Source organism: Plectrocnemia conspersa, unplaced genomic scaffold (assembly GCF_051122295.1).
Source record: "Plectrocnemia conspersa isolate PC_06_02 unplaced genomic scaffold, ASM5112229v1 ptg000002l, whole genome shotgun sequence".
NCBI classification, from domain to species: domain Eukaryota; kingdom Metazoa; phylum Arthropoda; class Insecta; order Trichoptera; family Polycentropodidae; genus Plectrocnemia; species Plectrocnemia conspersa.
In genome coordinates this window covers 19,178,191-19,199,134 of record NW_028277166.1, presented here as the reverse complement: position 1 = coordinate 19,199,134, position 20,944 = coordinate 19,178,191, and the positions used below count along the sequence as shown (strand labels likewise).

General features: G+C 31.6%; 2 protein-coding genes across 5 annotated transcripts; one reads left to right on the top strand and one right to left on the bottom strand.

The window, feature by feature from the left end:
- Positions 1–482: 482 nt before the first annotated feature.
- On the bottom strand, positions 483–10,639 carry Dd (CTD nuclear envelope phosphatase 1-like protein dullard). 3 transcript variants are annotated; one of them, XM_088181637.1, is made up of 8 exons: positions 10,465–10,639; positions 5,816–5,908; positions 4,899–4,965; positions 4,635–4,822; positions 3,832–3,944; positions 3,643–3,758; positions 3,376–3,575; positions 483–1,999 (listed from the first exon to the last, which is right to left on the bottom strand). In XM_088181637.1, the coding sequence occupies exons 2-7, from the start codon at positions 5,870–5,872 to the stop codon at positions 3,430–3,432; spliced, it is 687 nt and encodes a 228-aa protein (XP_088037763.1). In that variant the 5' UTR covers positions 5,873–5,908; positions 10,465–10,639; the 3' UTR covers positions 483–1,999; positions 3,376–3,429. The 3 variants fall into 3 exon arrangements, with proteins under 3 accessions (XP_088037763.1, XP_088037761.1, XP_088037762.1); XM_088181635.1 differs by having other exon boundaries at positions 5,816–5,899; XM_088181636.1 differs by lacking the exon at positions 5,816–5,908.
- Positions 10,640–12,774: 2,135 nt separating this feature from the next.
- On the top strand, positions 12,775–15,161 carry LOC148237975 (splicing factor 3B subunit 4-like). Of its 2 annotated transcripts, XM_088206014.1 has the most exons (5): positions 12,806–12,853; positions 13,181–13,349; positions 13,417–13,607; positions 13,709–14,397; positions 14,459–15,161. In XM_088206014.1, exons 4-5 carry the CDS (start codon positions 13,949–13,951, stop codon positions 15,069–15,071), a joined length of 1,062 nt encoding a protein of 353 aa, XP_088062140.1. In that variant the 5' UTR covers positions 12,806–12,853; positions 13,181–13,349; positions 13,417–13,607; positions 13,709–13,948; the 3' UTR covers positions 15,072–15,161. The 2 variants fall into 2 exon arrangements, with proteins under 2 accessions (XP_088062139.1, XP_088062140.1); XM_088206013.1 differs by lacking the exon at positions 13,417–13,607 and having other exon boundaries at positions 12,775–12,853; positions 13,181–13,264; positions 13,938–14,397.
- The last annotated feature ends 5,783 nt before the right edge of the window (positions 15,162–20,944 follow it).

The window sequence follows — 20,944 nt, the reverse complement described above, 5'->3', positions numbered from 1 at the left end:
ATTCCGTCACATAAATATGTTCTTCTTTTCAAATTGTACAGTGAAATTTTTGAGGGAAAACAAAACAGGAACAGGAGGCACAGGATCCAAAGACTTTTATGTTAATCAAATATTTTCGAAAATCGTATATAAATAACTGAATATGTATATAGTTTTCTGATGCAGAAAACTCGACGTAAATTTTCTACAATGCGCCGATAGTGTCCAAATGTGACCTTGAGCTCGCTGTCGATTAAACCAAAAAGCTACAATTTTCATATAAAAAAATAATGTGACCTATAAATGTTTTGTTTTTTCATCTTACGTGCCATGTTTGAAAAGTGTTTTTTATAACAATCTATAAACGATTACATTGTTGTCTTTTATACATTTAGTCCTTAAGTAAACTTTCGCATCAATTTTGAAGCTTGTCTATATACTTAAAAAGAAATGAAAAAAATAATAATACATATATTATACAGTTAATAATAATAAACAAAATCTATTGTTGATTTTAATTTTATATGTACAGTAATAATACATAAAAAAATTACAAACATAGTTTATCAATATCAACATAAAAAAATCATTATGAACATGTAAGGAACTTGTTTCATTTAAGTTTGCGATATGACGAGACATACCAAATTTCAAAAATTAATTCAAATAAATTTTATTGTCAAGCCAAATATCCGAATGTCTCATTACATCGATTTACAACACTAATTTTGAAAATAAAACTATTGAACCATGTTCGCGAGAGTTAAACATATCGAGTAAGAAAAATTACACAAAAATTATAATAATAAAAGAAAAATATTACCTCACTTTTTTTAGTCGATTGACTATTTCATATTTACAAATTCACATCTCGCATTATAAACGAACACATTTAATTATGACTACTTGAATAATTTACATCTGATACGACTTTCACCAATACGTGCCAAAAAAGTATGATTCTTTAACAAAAAAAAAACGAAGAACTCATAATGATACAAATTTTGGGATGGATTTTCAGAGGTCCTTTGTTTTAAAAATGGTCCGTAAATTTTTTTCAATAATGCTAGATTACTATAATACACCAAAGTTTATTTATAACATGCGAGTGTCAAATAACAAAAATTGCTTGATTAAAAAGTGAGCGGATCAGTATATAAATGTACAATGCGATAAAAGATCTTAAATTTCATAAAAAAGAAAAATAAGTATAAAAACAGATTATTCAGTCCAATATTGACAATGACCACACAAATAATCGGAACATATCTAAATACATAGAATGTGACGATTATTTAGAATCCACATCGTATAAAAGAAAACAACAAATCAATAATAAAACGACATCTTTTAAAACCATCAACATTTAATCACCAATATAAACGGAAACATTTTTTGTATAATAAAATTTAAAAAATTCGCCTATGGATGGATGAATACATACTGATTTTATAATTAACAATGTTTATAATATGTATACAATAATAATGATCGCATATTAGCTCTTTTAATTTTTTTCAGTATACTAAAATGTACGAATCATGGTGATTTTCCCATTAATCTAATTAGCGAAATACTTTATTTACTTTTATTATCATAAGTAGGTATCGATTTGTATCACAAGAGGGCAAACACTATACACGTTTATATTAAATATCTTTTGTACTATTAAAACTCGAAAAAAATGCTATTATATTCAAGAGACATGATAAAGCTCAACCATCAAATGGTATAGTTTGATCGTAACCATATAGATAATGTTTACCCTCTTTGATACGCCGTAACTCACTATTTTTTTAATTATACGATAGCATCCAGTGCTAAATATGTATATTGTTCACTATGTTTTAAATTCACTATTCCACATGTCGCGTTTTCGATTCTTCAATACGTGTATGTAATGTTGGATATACAAATATATCTGTTTATGTAGTTATGGATCTTCTATGTAGCCTGTTGGTTCCAGCAGCAGAAGTAGAATGTTCTATTTTCCAACCGGAACATTACCGTATCTGCTCTCCTGTAAAATATATAAAAATAAAGTATTTAAATTGGTAAGTATATTTATAAGTTATTAGTATGAGCTCTAGAGCTAGCAGTACTTTTTAAAAGTGTCGCAAAATAATAAGTTAAAAATCATTTTTTTGTTGCAATTTTTTAAATAAGCTTAAAATATACTATGACTCAATCAGTGTTTACTAAAATTTATAAAGCTACAAAATTCATGAAATTATATAAGAAACCCTAAGATCGAAAATTAGCTAGCTGCAAGTCAGAAATGTAATATTTTATTACTGGTATTAAAGTTAGTTGAATTGATTTATACATTATTTTTCAATTTTCTCCTCATAGATGTTTACATATAAGTAAAAATAATTTAAATTTGATATTGATAGTAGAGCTATATAATAAATAACACACTGATTTTTTGAAATACAACAATGACTATAAAGGATTAGATTAATACTTTTTAAATTTAATTATATATTACAAATTAATTATATTTTCTATAAGTTTTAAATACAGATAATTTTCAGTTAATTTATACTAGTTTTATGATACATTCATTAATTATTGAAGAGGTTCAATACTTATGTAAAAAGATATAAAATTAGCAAACATAGAAGCGAATTTTTGAATTTTGTTAGTAACAAAACTTTGCTAGGCAATTTGAAGTAGCAAGAAGTGGTGTCCAGTATGAAGAAAAAAGTGGAAGGTCATACACTCACTGATGAACTCGTTCAATAATTAAAACAAAATATCGTTTGAAAGGAACTGTTTTTCATAAAACAGTAACCAAAATAGTAGACATCAGAAGCTCTGAATGTATTGGGTGCCAAAAAAGAGAGCAGTAGCAAGATTTTTATGATGTTAAAAAATAAAGCAGTTTTCTAGTCAATTACAAAATAAAAGGCATTAGAAATATTTTCTAGATTTTGTATCTTTAATTTCCGAATATCCATTGTAGTATGAGAGAATCAAGCAAAGTACAAAGGATATATGAAAAATTTAATTTTAGTAATTTGTAATGTTTGATATTGATAAGACGGTATCCAAAAATTGAAGGTATTTTTTTAGGTACCTTTATTTTGCACAAACCAGTTGCAGAGATTAGACTCTTTGCATATATAAAGTACTGCAGTTTTTTTTACATTATTGCCGAGTAGAAAGTTACAATCGAACAGAAGTGCCCAACAAAACAAGAGAAAAATTGTTATATTTGGAATTAGTGGTCATGGAAATGGTGAGAACAAGGAGTTAGGGAAAATATATTTATAATAAGCAAATACCTCAAAAATTTTGGGAGTACCGCGGATAGCTTAGGATAAATTGCACAATTGATTTGCTTCTAGTGTAAAAATCAAAATCTTAACAAAAATTACAATATGCACCAACCTAACGCAGAAGAATCAGACTGTTATTTTGCAACGTAGATGGGTTTCGGGTGTGCTACCAAAGACGATGTAGATGTAGGTTGCGACTTAACACCGAGCGCACATCGTGTGTGAAACGCAACGCGTCCAACATTGGCAGTAAATTTAATAATGCCATATCCATCGGATCCGAAAACCACGACTTGATGGGTATCGCGTTATCTATAAACGAGCAAAACAGAATTATAATAAAAAATTTCATTGTAATTACTGTATAATTTTATTTTACCTGGAAAGCTCCTATATGCACCAGGGGAATTGTCAAGTATGAATATTCTGTTGAGATCGTCACATATACTGGACAAGTCTTTTGTATATGTACCCTGATCCGGAGTACAGTGTTGTCTGGAAATAAATTAAGCAATAATTATTGTTCTCGATGTTTTAGTATTTATTGTAACGAAATAAACAATATTACCTATAGTAACGTTGTTTGAGAACGCCCCTCCCGTCGTCAAGTTTATCTGCCACGGCAGCACCGTATATTTCCATGGAAGCGGTAAACACGACTAAGTCATACCACTGTGAAACCTGAACACGGAAGAACGCAATTTATTTTTAATTTGATAACATCGATGAATATGGCAAATACACGAGGATGCTGCTCCTATTCTATGGACGTGTATTAGAAGAGAAGATAATTCGCAACAGCTGGTGCAGTCAGAAATCCGAATTGACTTAACTATTTGACAAAGCGTTGGGAGAGAAGTAGTAGGAAATTGATTGTTCCCAAAAATACATAATTGACATTTTTTTGAAAATGTATCAAAATATTTGTGATATGAATATTGCTTAATACTTTATGTATTTGTTTTTAATAAAATCTGTTTATTTTAATAATATTATGCAATCGGTAGATTTCCATTATGTACTTGGATAGTGCCAGTTATTGACAGCTTGCCAGAAATAAAATAGACAATTATCTTTATCAAAGTAAATTAGAAAAAGAATTATAACATTTTGTACAAATATCTAGAAGCAAATAAGATATTGAATTAATTTATAGTAAATGAAAAAAAATCCAGTTTTGTACTTTAATCTTTTGAGATGTGTTTATCACAAACAAAAATATTTACAATCAGATAAGCACAGATGGATAAATTAAATAAACACATAAGAGCGATATGATATTATTTCTGCTTCAAAGTCGATATAAATAGCAGATAACGAGTGGATATTTATTGACACTACAAATATTTGCATAGTGAAATGATGACTTACAGTGTCTAAGAAATAATCGACATGTGGCCTCTTGTGCACAAAGAATCTGACCGGATGCTTGTCGATTGTGACTTTCAGTATAAAGTCGGGCGGGGTTCCCGGCTTTACCGTACACTGCATGGCATCGTGCTGCGAATGTATGAGCGTCTCGTCCAAATCCAACACTAGCATCTTTCTTTTCACTAAACCTGAAAGAAAAGTGATTTTATAAACGATTATTGTATTTTTTTTATATAATATTTTTGTTTTGTGATGAATACGTACTTAGCCTGTGTCGAGACACCGGCGAAAGAGGATACACTTCATATTTGACTGATTGATGCTGGGCGACCTGAGTGTTAAAAATGAAATTAAAATTCTCTTCAAAAAACATACATTCTTAGTTTATCTATAAATATATTTATAAATATTGTTCTTATTATCTATAAATATTATATAGTATTTTTTATTAAGAGTGTGTTATCAATAAAGACGTAACAAGTTTATTGAAGCTATATAATTAATGAACCAACGTCATTAAGGATAAATATGATGACTTTTTAAAATAACAATGGCTTAATATCTGTCACCTACATTTGTAACATTAATAAAATATATTATTCAAGAACTACTATAATCATATTATTGTAAAAACGCATTCAAATGCATTAAATTATGCAAAGCAACATGTTTCATTATAGTCATTTACTTTGCTTTTCATATGAAGTTAAATTAGTAAGCATAATTTTGCATTACCAATAATTATAATATGTATTTTTTAATCAGACAGTATGTTATTATATAAATAGATCAGCATAAAATTAAACTATTACTTATGTTAAAAAATATAAACAAATAAATATTATAATTAAAAATAAAAACATTAATAAATTATTCTTTATTTCACTCACGATTAACTTCAGAGTCTTTTACAGGGATCTGTGTTTTTATAATAATAATCAGAAAACTTCTCAACCTGAATACATATAAGATTCGGCGATCGAAAGTTTTTTCACTTTCCTACTAAATTCTGAGAATTTAGTATAAAAAATCTATGACTAGCTAAAAAAAACCGCCTTATCGAATGATATTGCTATCAAGAATGTTAGTATTTAAGAGGTATTCTCCATTATTGAGAGAATACCTATAAAGCTTCGGGTTATAACTTAATTACTGGAAAATTTATAAGATTTATTACATACACTTTGAACGCCGTACCAAAATAAACTCCATACTGATTGGGATAAATTCCATCTCATTGAAAGGTTCCTCAAAAAATCTTCAACCTAGAAAACCTCCAGAAAATGTAAGTTCATATTGTTCCGTTCAATCTTAGAAATACAGATTTATCGATCAATTTGTACAGAAATGATTGGTCATGATACAAAAACTATTATTAAATTTAAATAGAACAGATTTGTTTGAAACACAAACTGGAGATCACAATTTAATGAATGTCATATATAAGACTTTTAACAAACAAAACAGATATACATTAAAATTCACATCTGTGACCCCGTGCCCTAAACAAGTGGGATTGTCGATGAATGTTTTAAAGTTTCATTCAGTGTTTTGCAAAAATAAAGATTTTTACGCGACATTTAGTTTTTAGGTAAAAGGGTCACACTTTTTTGTAAGTCGTGTCACATGAGAGTGTTTCTGATGATTTTATAAAAATAAATCTGTATGATTATCACTTTTCTCACATATGTCACATAATTATCACGAAAAGGCTAGTTGAATCCTATGCCGCCATCTTGTGTTGCCAATAACATTTAGTAATATCGATGCCTTAATATTCCTATGCTGAAGCAGATGCAGTTTATGCCCGCACACCTGTTTCGTTCTTTGGCGATCTTCATTTTCAAGTCCAGATGGAGTCAATCCGTTCCATAATATCCAGTGCCTTCACTACACAATGAAATATTTTATTCTGGAATTTCTACATGGTTTCAGAATACATATTTCTTGAACATACCTATAACTAGATATCATATGTCCAGATTGGTAAATCATAAATCAGTCTTCCGATGAACTAGAACAAATCTTCTATTTGTAAAGTTGAAATGTTCAGATTTAGTTTCATTTAATCTTGATCCACTTGTCAACGTTGCCAATAGCGAATTGCGATTTATTGTAGATTCTTCTACTGTTTTCTCAGTTGAGAGAATAACTATATCATCTACAAACGTAGTCACTATTCAGGTAGAGTATCGGTCTCAGCACACTACTTGAGGTACTCTGCCCATACCAATTTTAGGGATGTATATGTGTCTTTTTGCTATTCTAAAATAACCATCTGCTATATTTTCTTAAGTACAAATTATAAGTAATCTATGCTAATAAACAATGAGGTTTTTTGTTTGGTATCATAATCACTTAACTATCTTGCATACACATAAACACAAAAGCAGCATTATACAAATGTGTAAGCTTTGCGACTGTTTTTAACAGATGTTCAATTAAAATTTGTCCAGTGATAAAATCCAGACGCTTTTCTTGTTATTTATAAATTTATTATAATTATGAAGTTATGTTGTTTTATATATACATTAACTGTCTGTCTTGAAAGTGGTTGGAAGTTGTTCTCCAGATTGTTTGCATGAAATTCTCTCTTTGGTAATGTCATTCTTAAATTTGTTCTTAAAGCGAAGACACTTGAATTTTAATGACCCCAAAACAAAATATATTCGATAGTTTTATCTGCAGTCACTCTTCAGTAAAATGACAATAGATTCTTTAATCTTAATGGGATAATTATTCTGCCGCAATTAGTTAAATTTTGAATAACTCTTAGCTGCTCTCCGAAATGTTATCTTAAGATCATATCATTGTGCTCAATTCATACTTAAACTTACACTTTGAGCAAAGTATCTGAAGATGAGTCCTGACTTATATGCAAGATCTCTTCATCATCGGGATGGAAAAGAACCTCTTCCCTGCACTTCGCATTGAACGATAAAATTTGACTTGGTTGTGAATAGACATTTGTGGTATTTATAAAAATTTGTACACCAATATCTAGTGGATTGTGATTGTACTGTTACCAATTTTTAATAATTCGTTACGCAAACGTAATAAACACGAATTTTTATTTTACTTTATCACTGGCAATGAAAAATGGATTCAGTATTATGTTAGTCGTAAAGATCAGGATGAACCACTACAGACCATCGCAAAAGATGCAACCAAATATTATGTCGTGCATCTGGTGCAATTGAAAGGGTATCGTGTATTACGAGCTGCTGCCACTAAACTAAACATTCGATTCCACTAAGCAAGTTGCAACTTGTCTGCGATATTTTAGTGCATCCAATACGTAATCAGAACCTTGCACATTCCATATGTGAAACTTCTAATAAAACTTATTTTTAAATTTAGATATGTGATTTAAAAAGTATATGTTATAATACAATATATTTTTAATTGCTTTTGTTAAAAATATTGGCATGTTTATGAAGCGTTTTTCGTTGAAACTTGTATCCAGCTGTGTTTTGAACATCTGTTTTTAATGCGTCTTATTAACCCTTTCATCACGGATGGCTTCTGTAGAAGACATCAAGAAAATCGCCAGTACTCATTGGGCACCTAAAGGTGCCATAAACCTTTGAGCCTGATAATATGGTAATTTAAATCACTTGAATTTATTGAACCATAATATTTAAAAAAAATATGGCATGAATAGGTGCCCCCACATATAAATAAATTTCGAAATGTAGCGCAAAAATATCAGCCGCAGTGAAAGGGTTAATGGCTACAAATTAGATGGTCAATATTTAAATCAACTTTGAGTCAGAATAAAAGAATTTCTGGTCATAAATATATTATTTAGGGTCAGAATAAATATCAAATAGTTGGATAAAAATAGCATATGGTCGGAATAAAAATATAGGACGAAAATGTGAATTAAAAAATATAACATTTAAAAATATAAATCGGTAATAAATTATTCATTTTAGAAATATTTTATAAAATATATCGCTCGCACCTGAGCTGTTGTACAGGTTAAGTGCGAGCGAGCGTTGGTCAGAAGTGAACACCCCATGAATAACTCTCAACGAATATATTTAGTCGTATGTAGGATGCGAAGCTATTCAGAGCGACGAATGAATAATGACAAAGCATTCTTAGCTTGTTGTGTTGACAACAAAGCAAGTTGGCCCTAAAACATCTTGATAATGATAATAATAATGAACTGCTGACATGAAAATGACGGATCGACCAGTTGTATCAATCTTCAGTGGTACAGCAATAACAACACTATACGATAACATTATTGCCAACTGAAAAAAATGATTCTGACCATTCCAATTTAAATTCTAACTATTTAAAATAAATTCCGACTAATTGACATAAATTCTGATCATCTAATATTTATTCTGGTTAATGTATTCTGACCTTATAACACTTAATCTGCGAGCCGGTAGCGCGCGATCGGTATTACGAAACACAGGCGATTTTTGCGTGTATGAGAATTTTTAGTGTTTCACTAAAATAATTGCAGCGACTTTAGTTTAAATCAGATTTAAATCTTTTTTTATTATTTTATTGACTTAAAATTAAATTATTATTATTTATACATTTTTATTACGAAAATATGTTGACGTAAAAAAGTTTTACGCAACATCATAGTGATAGTTTATACGGAATATTACGATGCTCGAAGTTTATGTATGGGCTTTTAAAAATTGAAAATTCCGTTCCTCGCCGATAACAATGTTAATATAATAAATTCTGACCACAACCGTATTCTGACTAAATAAGAAAAGTATGGTGGCTTTTTGTAGACAAGTTTTAAAGTGTGTTCTTTTGTATTTGTATATTTAACGTAATTATGGATAAAAATAATGACCGAAAAGTACTGAAAGTCAAGCTTCATAATGAGATGTATGTTTATTAAGCGCTGTTCGAATTGAGGTGTTTGGTATGTTCGCAAAAGACATTGTGACATGATATATTCAACAGCTTTTTTAGAATCATTTGCAGCTTTATTTTGACTGGTTGCACCGAAGGAGAGATCCACCCTCTTTCATGGAGTGTATTTAGCAGCATATGTATTGGTTTGGCGTGACAATGGTATTGAAACGTTAACCACACCTTATTATGTATGGACTTATCATATTTGTATAATATTGTGCAATCGATAACGATCTAACGATAATACATAATCGATATAATTCATCCTTGCATCTTCGTTCTTCTCTTTATCTTGACTTGAAGATATAACCACAAATTATGGTGCGGTGTATTTTCTATTCACGTCTCGAAAAAGTTTGTATAATACATTGTCAGAGATACAATGGGATTAGTACATAAAACTGCTTGAAACACCAGATTCTTCAAATCAGTGACGTATCCGGATTGTAATGTCATTTTCATGCATGATTTAATGTTGTAGTGCATAAATATTTATAGAAGTTTGAAGTCTAATTGCAAATGAATAAGATCAAGTCTGTGGATCATTTTAAGGAAATATTCGAAGAAAAAATATCAGTGTGTGGTATAGAAATGAAGAGATAAAAAAAGTCCGAATGAGGGCTAATAAATGACGTACCGAAAATTCGATGGGACGATAATACAATCGATACACAATCACTTAATCGCAGATTCTGTGACGTCATTGAAAATGTAATGGTAAAACGAAAATGGCCGATCGACATTTCTATGAGCGATGAGCAATAACCAAAAACCGTTTTGGCAGGGCGGGCGAAAAGGCGGCGTGACGTTCGATTTGGCAGCCGGCTCGTTACGTAAATATAAATGAAAATGAAAATGAAAATAAAAATAAAAACGGGGCACGGGGTGTCGCCGCGGGGACGTCGAGGTGGAGAGAGAGGGAGAGAGAACTCACCGCGCGGAACTGCTTGCGGCACATGTAACAGCAGAAGCTCCAGATCTTGTGCGCGAGCAGCAGGAACGCGCGCAGCCCCATCTGCACGAGGCCGCGCATGGGGCCGAGCCGTCACATCATCGACCCGCGCCACCAAATACCGACACCGAGCGCCTTTTTTTACACGCAGCGGTCTGAGCGCTCTACCTGCTGGCCATGCGCGACTTGTCTATGGTTTCGATCATCTTACGCGTGTAACTTTAATATCTTTTATATTTTTAAATTTTAAATATATTTACTTAAAAAAATTATATGCATTAATTAAATAAATCTTTTACGCGTTATTTTTACAATTTTCTAAAAAATATAAATTACTTCTCTTTACGTTTTTTTAATAGAGAACTATTCACCACCTTTAAATGAACACTAAAATACTGAATATCATCGTATTCAGTACAAAATAACTATCGAGTAGAATTACCACACCAGCAATATAATAGTTTTATATATTTATTAGGAATCTTACTACCATGACTTGACAGATTTTCTTAATGTATCGTAATTAAGGTGACCATGTGTACCGACTAAAGCGAAAAAATCTTTTATTATTTAATTTCGCATTAAAATAAATTATTTTTAAGAGCAATCACGTTGTGATACTAAATAAATATTATCAGAGAAAGCATCACTGGGCCTTACTTTTTTAAAAACGATGAAGGTCGGACTATAACAGTCAACGATGAGCGCTATAGGCGCATGATAACCTATTATTTTTGGCGAGAAATCGAAGGTATTGATGTTGTAGATATCTGGTTCGAACAAAATGGCGCAACTTGCCACACATCGAGCGCAACATTGGATGTGTTGCGTGAAAAGTTCCCAGGTTGCAATATTTCACATTTTGACATCAATTGGCCGCCAAGATCATGCGATTAATGCTGTTGGGTTATTTTTGTGGGAATACGATAAGAGTCATGTCTACACCGACAAACCCGAAACATTATAGCACATAAAAACCAACATCCGGCAAGTTATAGCTTAGATACCACCATAAATGTACGAAAAAGTCATCGAAAGGATCGGCTACAGCAAAACGTCCAAAGGCAGCCATCCAACTGATATTATTTTTTATAAATAATAAAATACATCAAATGTTCGGTATATAAAAAAATTCAGTGATATCCTTAAATTTGATTTTTTTTAACTGATTTGAAAACTGATGTTTTATCATCATTTATATAATTTAAATAGACTAAGCTTTTTAATATCCTAGGTAATTAATTAATTTATTTTGGCACTAAAGACTACTTCGAATTAAAAGTGGAAACTATTTGTGAAATTTTAGACTGCTGATCTGGAATTTGACAAATGATCTACTGATGTTCCCTATGGCTTAATTTTAGAACCCTAACAATATGTATAAGTGATTTCCTAACTAAATCACACAAAATCGATATAATTGATTTATTGGTGGGCGATACGGCCATATTATACTTATTTAAGAATCTCGAACGAGTGGTAAATATAATTCAAAATATAGTATAAATCATTGAAAAATGATTCAATAAATGACCAATTACTAAAAATCTCACTAATGCGTCGTAGTTATGTTTTTCGTAAAAGAAAATCTTTTGCTGTTCACAAATGAGCCAAAATTAAAATATTAAAATACAGTAAAATACATATTTCTCATATTAAATTTTACACTTTGATGAACATCTAAAAGATAAACTTTGCTGAATATATTTGGAAGTAAGTTAAGCATTATAAATAACATACTAATTTATTAATATGCAATTTTGTATGCTTTCGGATTGCATAGTTTTCATAAATATGTAATAAAATTTTACACCCGGCAAACTATTTCACTAAGAAGCGTGTCAAATACCTTTAGGTTTGTATGTAACTTGTTATTTTACTGTGATTCGATATAATTTAACCAAATGCTTTGATGAATAAATTAGAAAACAAAGAAATAAATTTTATGTTTCTATTTTTTTTTACCATTAATAGATAAATTTATTAAATGTGCTTGATGCATAATTCTTTTGCCTTATCTCGTTGTTTAATTTTGTTTTAGAGAATGTTTAAAGTAATTTAGACTTAAAGTTATTACGAAAAAATGTTTCTATAACATTTATATTATTATTTTTAGTAGTAGAATTTAAAAACAAGCTCTACAAATTTAAATAATTTTAGCCACTCGCGTAAACTAGTTATCACATCTTCATTATATACAAACAGATAATATTTATATATATTGAAATATGTGTACTCATAAAGTACACATAAAGTGTATTTTTACAATTTATTTTTGAAGGAAATATTATTATTCTGTCATTTGTTGCAGTCTGGCAACATTACGTCGCGTCAGAAATGGCGGCGGGACCGATAGCTGAGAGAAATCAAGGTGATTTTATTATGTTAATAACACATATTATACAGTTTGAAACATATAAAAAGCAACTATATGTTTGACAATAATACATCTATAGGATTATTTTGTTCTGAAAGTGTTTTTTAATACATTTTTCTGTAACATTAGATTCTAACCTATAAGCCGCTCAAATAACACAAACAGTACAATAATTAATAGTTTTATGGATTCAATGTAGTATAAATAGCATTATTTAATTTCATTAGAAGTCGTAGCATGCAGTATCTTGTTACAAAATAGTATTTTGCTAGTCTCTAAGAGGTTATGTGTCAATTCCTAATTTTTGTATGTCAATTCCAGATGCCACAATATACGTCGGCGGTCTTGATGATAAAGTCACGGAAAGTCTTATGTGGCAACTATTTGTCCAAGCTGGACCAGTTGGTAAGTTGCTACTGTAAAATATGTGTGTCGTCGAAAAAATGTCAATTTAAGTTTGTTTCATTATTGATGAAAGTTTTCTTCCAAGGTAATTGAGGTTAATACCTTTTGTTTCAAACATTACAGTATAATCAGTAAGGTGTTATTTTTTTCAGACGAGATAGAAATTGAAAAACACTAGGGTTCATATGGGATTCGAACCCAGGTCTATCGTGTTTATAAATAAATAAAAACTTTAATTTATCCAATAAAAACAAAATCCTATGAATCTAGAATGATATCAAGGTTTTGTCAAGATTTGGCTAAATTCATATTCAATTTAAAAAAAATTCAAGCCAAAATTAAAGTAAATAAATTACTTAATATTGTCTACTGTTCTTAATATTTTTTTATAAATTTTTTTGATTATCTTCCTCTGTACCATAAATAGTTTATTTTTCTGTTTAGTCATGTGGATGTTCAATTGGTCTTTGTAAACTTTATTTTTTGCTTAATTGCTGTGTTTTGACAATTCTTGCAATGTATTTCATTGCAATAATGCACTTATGAAAAGACCAGCCCAGAATCTACATAGGGTATAGCTTTCTGTACTTACACAAAGTAGTGTAGTAAACTTATTTTACTTCAAACACATATATTTTTATTACTATTTTTAATATATGACATCATTTTTTAGTCAATGTGCACATGCCAAAAGATAGGGTGACACAAATGCACCAAGGATATGGCTTTGTTGAATTTCTCGGAGAGGACGATGCAGATTATGGAATTAAAATCATGAATATGATAAAATTATACGGCAAACCTATAAGAGTAAATAAAGTATCGGCGCATCAAAAGAACCTGGACGTCGGAGCTAATATTTTCATAGGCAATTTAGATCCGGAAGTCGACGAAAAGTTACTTTACGATACGTTCTCAGCTTTTGGTGTGATTTTACAAACTCCGAAAGTGATGAGAGATGTCGAAACTGGCAATTCGAAAGCGTTTGCCTTCATAAATTTCGCTTCGTTTGATGCTAGTGATGCCGCTATCGAAGCGATGAACAGTCAGTATCTTTGCAATCGACCGATATCTGTATCGTATGCTTTCAAGAAAGACGTCAAAGGGGAACGGCACGGTTCTGCTGCCGAGAGGTAATTTATATTAATTTATTACTTGTTGAATATTATATTGATGGATGAATTTGTGTTGTAGGTTATTGGCTGCTCAAAACCCACTGTCTCACGCTGATCGACCTCATCAGTTGTTCGCCGATGCGCCTCCGACTGTGATGCCGATGATGCCTCCCCCGATGGGTCTTATGGTTCCGCCTCCGCCGCCCTCAACGCCCGGTCCGCCTTTACCTCCACCGACGCCTAGTCCGTTCCCGCCTGCCGGTATTCCTCCGCCGCCTCTACCTCCGATGGGTCTTCCTCCAGCTCCTCCTGGCATGCCAGCACCTCCTGGAATGTCATCAACTCGGATTCCTGGCATGCAACAACAAAACTCAAATAGTTCAATACCGGCTCCACCTAGTGCACCACCTGGAGGCGCAGGAATGGGACCGCCTCCACCGCCTGGAGGTCCACCTTTACCTCCTCCGCCACCGCCAAGAATGATGTGGCAAGGCGGATCGAGTGGTTTTCCGAGCGGAGGACCATACGGCGGACCTGGCGGATTTGGACCACCTCCTCCGCCTGGCGCTAGACCTCCGCCACCATGGCGACCACCGCCTCCAGGATTTGGACGTCCTCCGTTACCACCAAGAGGACCACCCCCTCCACCAAATTATTACAATGGTGAAAATGGAAACTACAACAATTATTAAGTTAATCTTCTTATAAAATCCATATGTATACATACTGATTTATTTAATACTTGATGATTTTTTACCTTGAATATAATATTATAAAGTAAATTATTAGTTATTTTTCAAGTCATTTCAAACTGCATTTTAACGTTGTACAAATTTGAACGAAATAAAATTATATTTTTATATTTTATGATTGTATTTTAATATGATATTAGGACATATTTAAAAGAATGCACAAATATAACTAAAACAACTCTGTCTCTACAAAATGAGAATAAGGTAAAAAACAGAAGGTTAATTCTAAACTTAACCCATTGCCTGCCATGATCCCCATTTGAGGTAACTGTCTTTTGTTGCTCTGTGGTTGACGGTACTTGCTTAAATATTGCTGGTTACAAAGGTACATTTAGAAGAGTATAGTAGTTTTGTCACAAAAATATTCTACAATTGTAATAAGTGATAGAAGTGAAAATTTAGACGTAAAACACAAATATAAAAAAGTGGCTTTTATATAATATACTTTTTTATTGTTTCTTAAAATTATAGGTTATTATCTCGTACGTGGCTAATTTATAGATTATATTACTACAATTGTAATAAGTGATAGAAGTGAAAATTTAGACGTAAAACACAAATATAAAAAAGTGGCTTTTATATAATATACTTTTTTATTGTTTCTTAAAATTATAGGTTATTATCTCGTACGTGGCTAATTTATAGATTATATTACATTTAGAAGAGTATAGTAGTTTTGTCACAAAAATATTCTACAATTGTAATAAGTGATAGAAGTGAAAATTTAGACGTAAAACACAAATATAAAAAAGTGGCTTTTATATAATATACTTTTTTATTGTTTCTTAAAATTATAGGTTATTATCTCGTACGTGGCTAATTTATAGATTATATTACTACAATTGTAATAAGTGATAGAAGTGAAAATTTAGACGTAAAACACAAATATAAAAAAGTGGCTTTTATATAATATACTTTTTTATTGTTTCTTAAAATTATAGGTTATTATCTCGTACGTGGCTAATTTATAGATTATATTACTATATTATAGATTATATTACATGTAGATATCACCTGCCGGATAATTTATATTTTCACTGGTAAAAATATATATCTACTGGTGAAAATGTATTCCAATAAGATTTTACTAAAAATGACATTTAAAAATAATATTTTTGGAATAGATTAGAGACTGTTTTTCTTGATTTTCTTTCAGGAATAAGCACATGAAACTGAATGTATTATTTATTTATTTCGCTGCATTGAATGAACTTGTCAAATTACCGATGATACAATCTATAGAAACATTAAATTTATATATTTTAACTGGTGCTGTTGTTGATTTTTCGTTATTTCTTTGCTTCTTCCTTAGGTATTCGATCGAATACCTAAATTTACTAATTTACATTCGTTGAATATTTTCTCTCGTGTATAATATTTTTTAAACGTTCAAAAAGCAATAAAGGCAACGATAACTTGCGAACAAATTTTAACACAAACGAAGCTGCGTCAAAAACTACAATCTATCCCTTTGAATATTTTATTTTGTTTACTGTGAAAGTACTACATAGAAAGTGGATGCTTTGAAGGCAATGTTCCGCTCGTATTATTTCATGTACAATATGTATAAAAATGGTCTAAATGAACTTATACCTGAAATACATCAGTATATAGATAGGTACATCTCAAACATCTGTAGTTTAGTTCAGATTCATTATTTGAGATCGAGTTTTACTTTTTTTATGAATATATTCTTGCTATAAGTGCTATAAGTTCTGGAATAGTACTCTATTAATTATCTTTACTTAAAAAATATTGAAACGAACTATTTTACACATGGTAATAATATACTACGCTTTTGGTACTCTAATGATTCTTTTACAAGTCGGATGGCAAACAAATAAGAAATATTAATATTATATCAATGCTTTATAAAATACACATTTTAACAGCAAAAAATCCATGCAGTAAGAGTAAGAAGTTTAAATGTGTTAAAAAATAGCGTATTAATATTTAAATCTGATTTATTTAAAAATAATACGATATATTTTTGTTTTGTTTTTTTTTTTCCAAATGGTCTTTGATAACTTTATGCGTTAGTTTATCAAACCTTTAGACATCGCCGGGTTGCTGGAATAACGTGATTTTAATTACCGGATTAGTGAGATTATATTGTATTTTTTGTCTCGTAATGTGGAACTTTCGATATTTCTTGTGAGTGATTTTATATAAAGTGGTGTTTTTTTTACAATGTGGGAATTTCTAGCACGATGCACATGAAACATGAGTGGAACAAATCGCGTTGGTATGAAGATATTTACATTGGTGAGTCAACATTCTATTTCAGGGCTCGGCAACCTATGACCCGCGGTTCACCAAGTGACCCGTTTGATGATTTGAAGTGACCCATTTCAGTTCCACAAATATCATTTTTTGAACGTGTTACGATGTCAGTACTAGACCACATATATGGTTGTTAGGACCAAAAATATTCACCCACCCGGATAGTCTTTTTAATAGTCACATTTTAATTATTTTGACCCGCAGCCAAAAAAGGTTGCCGAGACCTGTTCTATTTCATAATAATTAAGTTCTTAGTGATAAAAATATTTGTGGATTTTAAGGATAATATGAAAACGTATCACGTTTTTGTTTTTTGTAATTTGTATAAATATACATCGTATATTTTTTAAATATATTTATTAAGTAAACGCATTTAACTGTTTACCTAATATATTTTTTCAAATATACATATGTATGTATTATACATTGAAATATGTTTTATTGTCGATATAAAATTATTTATTGATTATTTGTTTGTCGTTTGACTTGTAAAAGTTTTAAGAACCATTAGTAAAATAGTTCGTTTCAATGTTTTTCAAGTAGGTACAGATAATTCATTTTAAAATCCCAAAAATAAGAAATGTGTAATTTAATTGTTATTGTTAACGAACCGCTTATTAAAAATCAATGATTAATATATAGTTAAAATCGATACACTAATATAATATTAACATGTCCTTGAAAATCATTAAAATGTTTACATTGTATCAAAAGATACACACATTTAATTAGAAATGTTAAATTCGCGCATATTTGCGATAAAGTGCTCGTATTTGGCGTACAGACGACACACAAATCACCCGTCAATAAAGTGTTTATATCATAGCGGTCTTTCGAATGTCTATTTTGGTGAAATTCCAGTCGCTTATGCGGCAAACAAACATATACTTGAGACTAGCTTAGAAATTCCCTGAAGTTAAAAAAATGTGTCTAGGTTCTTACAATATAATACGCGAAACATCAATATAAAATATTTTTGCCGTTTGTTTGAATTTTGACACGCTAATTTAGTTTGAAATTTATACTTTTGCTGTACATGGAGCAAATTAAAAAAATGAGAGCAATGTTCCGCGAGAGTAATATTCCATAAGAGCGATTTTTCGAGAGAGCAAAGTTCGTAGGCGCGATCGTATGAAATTTATACTCTCGATGTACATGCAGCAAATTAAAAAAATGGGAGCAATGTTCCGCGAGAGAAGTATTTCGTACGAGCGATGTTCCGTGTGGGTAATATTCTGTGAGAGCAATGTTCATGAGAGTAATGTTCGTGGGCGCGTTCGTCCTGAGAGCAATAGGCACCAAACCGATGCAAACCATCCCCTGATTTTTAGCGAAGTATAGCACAGAGCGTTTCCTTGCTGGAATCGGATAGTAGTGCTAGATGGTCTGTGACTAAATATTTCCAGGAAATATTTAAGAATTTACAATATAAATCTATTCCAGAATTGAAATATAAATGTCCCTATTCATAATACCCTCGTAAGTGTACAGGATTTCTACCCCTGTTGCTGCCATGCATCCCCAGACTATAATGCTTCCGCCACAATATTTGACTTTAAGTATTACGCAATCAGCTAGATATTCATCTCGAGCTCTTCGACGCACGTGTACTACACCAGGGGCCCCAAAAACTTGGGGTCCCTGGTGTAGTACATGATGTTAAAATTAGTATAATTATTTTAAAGAATTATTGCCTTTGAAATTTGTAAATAAATGAAGTTTTTATTATTTGTTTATATCAACTAATTTTAGGTTAAGATTTTTAAGTCCTTTAAGTTGGACCAAATGACGTTCGCGCAATCTACAGTTGTCCAATATCGGTGTTTTCAGACCCACTCTAACCTATGTGTTTTATTTATTTCTGAAAGCCATGGCTTGTATCGGGCTTTACAACCGCTGAATCCCACACCGTTGAGCCTTCTCACCGTCTGCGAAAAATTGGATGACCATCCACTTGCAGAGACTTTTTTAAGAGACTCGTGAACCAACATTCGATCTTCCTGGGTAGTTGTCTTTTGTTTTCTTCCAGTTCTTGGCTTTGATTTGTAAGGTCCACATTCGTTGAACCGTTTCAAAGCATTTTAGACTGCATGCCGTGGACAAAGAATGGGCTTACTAATTTCTGATTGATTCAGTCCTTGCGAATGCAATAAAATTATATTCGCTCTTTTAGCTTTACTTAATTCGCGTTTTTTGGCATTTTTTAAATGCTTATGTAATATTTAAAATAAGTTTTTAAATAAAAAACTATAACGACAAATAAAGGCTGAAATCACGCAACCGAACATAACGGTCACTTAAACGAGACTGCATTAGTCCTGCAATCCCCTTTTAAAACTCAAGTGAGGAATTAAAAACGACAAATTTCATTGTATAGTTCTCAAAATTACGATTAAATCTACCTCTACCTCTGACCTAAATATTTTTGTTCATAATCTGACCTAAAATATTTAGGTCAGATTATGAACTTGTAAAGTGTTACATACAATTTTAAGGGGTGCCCCATTATTGTGGCCAAGGCGTAATTTAACAGAACTAAACACAATCATCAAATATATTCCTTTAAACACTTAGGCCGGTTTCACACGTGCCGGGTGGATTTGCCCGGCACCGGGCCGGCGCCGTGTAGTGGGGATGGCGTTGTATGGGCTAGTACCTATCATTTCAGACGTGCCGGACAAATCTACCCGGCGCCGGCTCGGCGCTGACTGCCGGGTTGTCGCCGGCCGCGCTCACTAAACTGTCCGGCGCCGGGTACCGAATTGAGTGTGGTGGGGGTAAAACTCAAACATGAACCGGGCCGTTGACAGTGATTGTGGTATCTTGTAATAAAATATAATATATATTCCTCGTGTTTAGGCAATAGCGGAAGAAATAGACCTCGAAATTTTAATTATATTAATGTAATCTCTTTTAATTATCTTAGTAGAATACATACAAAAATAAAAAAATAACGCGAAATGTGTGGAAGGACTTATGTGAAGCCGTTAATCCTAAATTACTGGCACCAGTTGACGGGGTATAGGTCGGGTTGGGAAGAAACCGGCCAGAAACCGGCCAGAGACCGGCTACGTGTGAAAGCTTTGTAAACGGCGCCGGCCCGGTGCCGGGTGAATCCATCCGGCACGTGTGAAACCGGCCTTACTGTTGTAGTTCTCTTCTCTGAGATTATATATTTCAAAATTTGGAAATAACAGTTACATTATATAAGTTCAGTTGCATCTGCTTCGTAATCTGTATTCCGCGACGAAGTTAAAGTGTTAGTTTTTTAAAACAACGACTTGCATTCAAAGGCATTATTTGAGTACTGGAGACAATTGTTTAATATCAGTGTCTTCTGTTTAATTTTTTTCTGCTCCTTTAAAACATTAATCTTATAAGTTTTATTTTCCTGTTGACTCAAGATTTTACATCATTATTTTGCCACCCAGGTCGGAAACATTTTTTTGTGTAGGCGGGCCCATATAGTTGGGAATACTGGTTTAAATTGTAGTTAGATCTTTGAAAATTTACTTCGTCTATACTAAAAT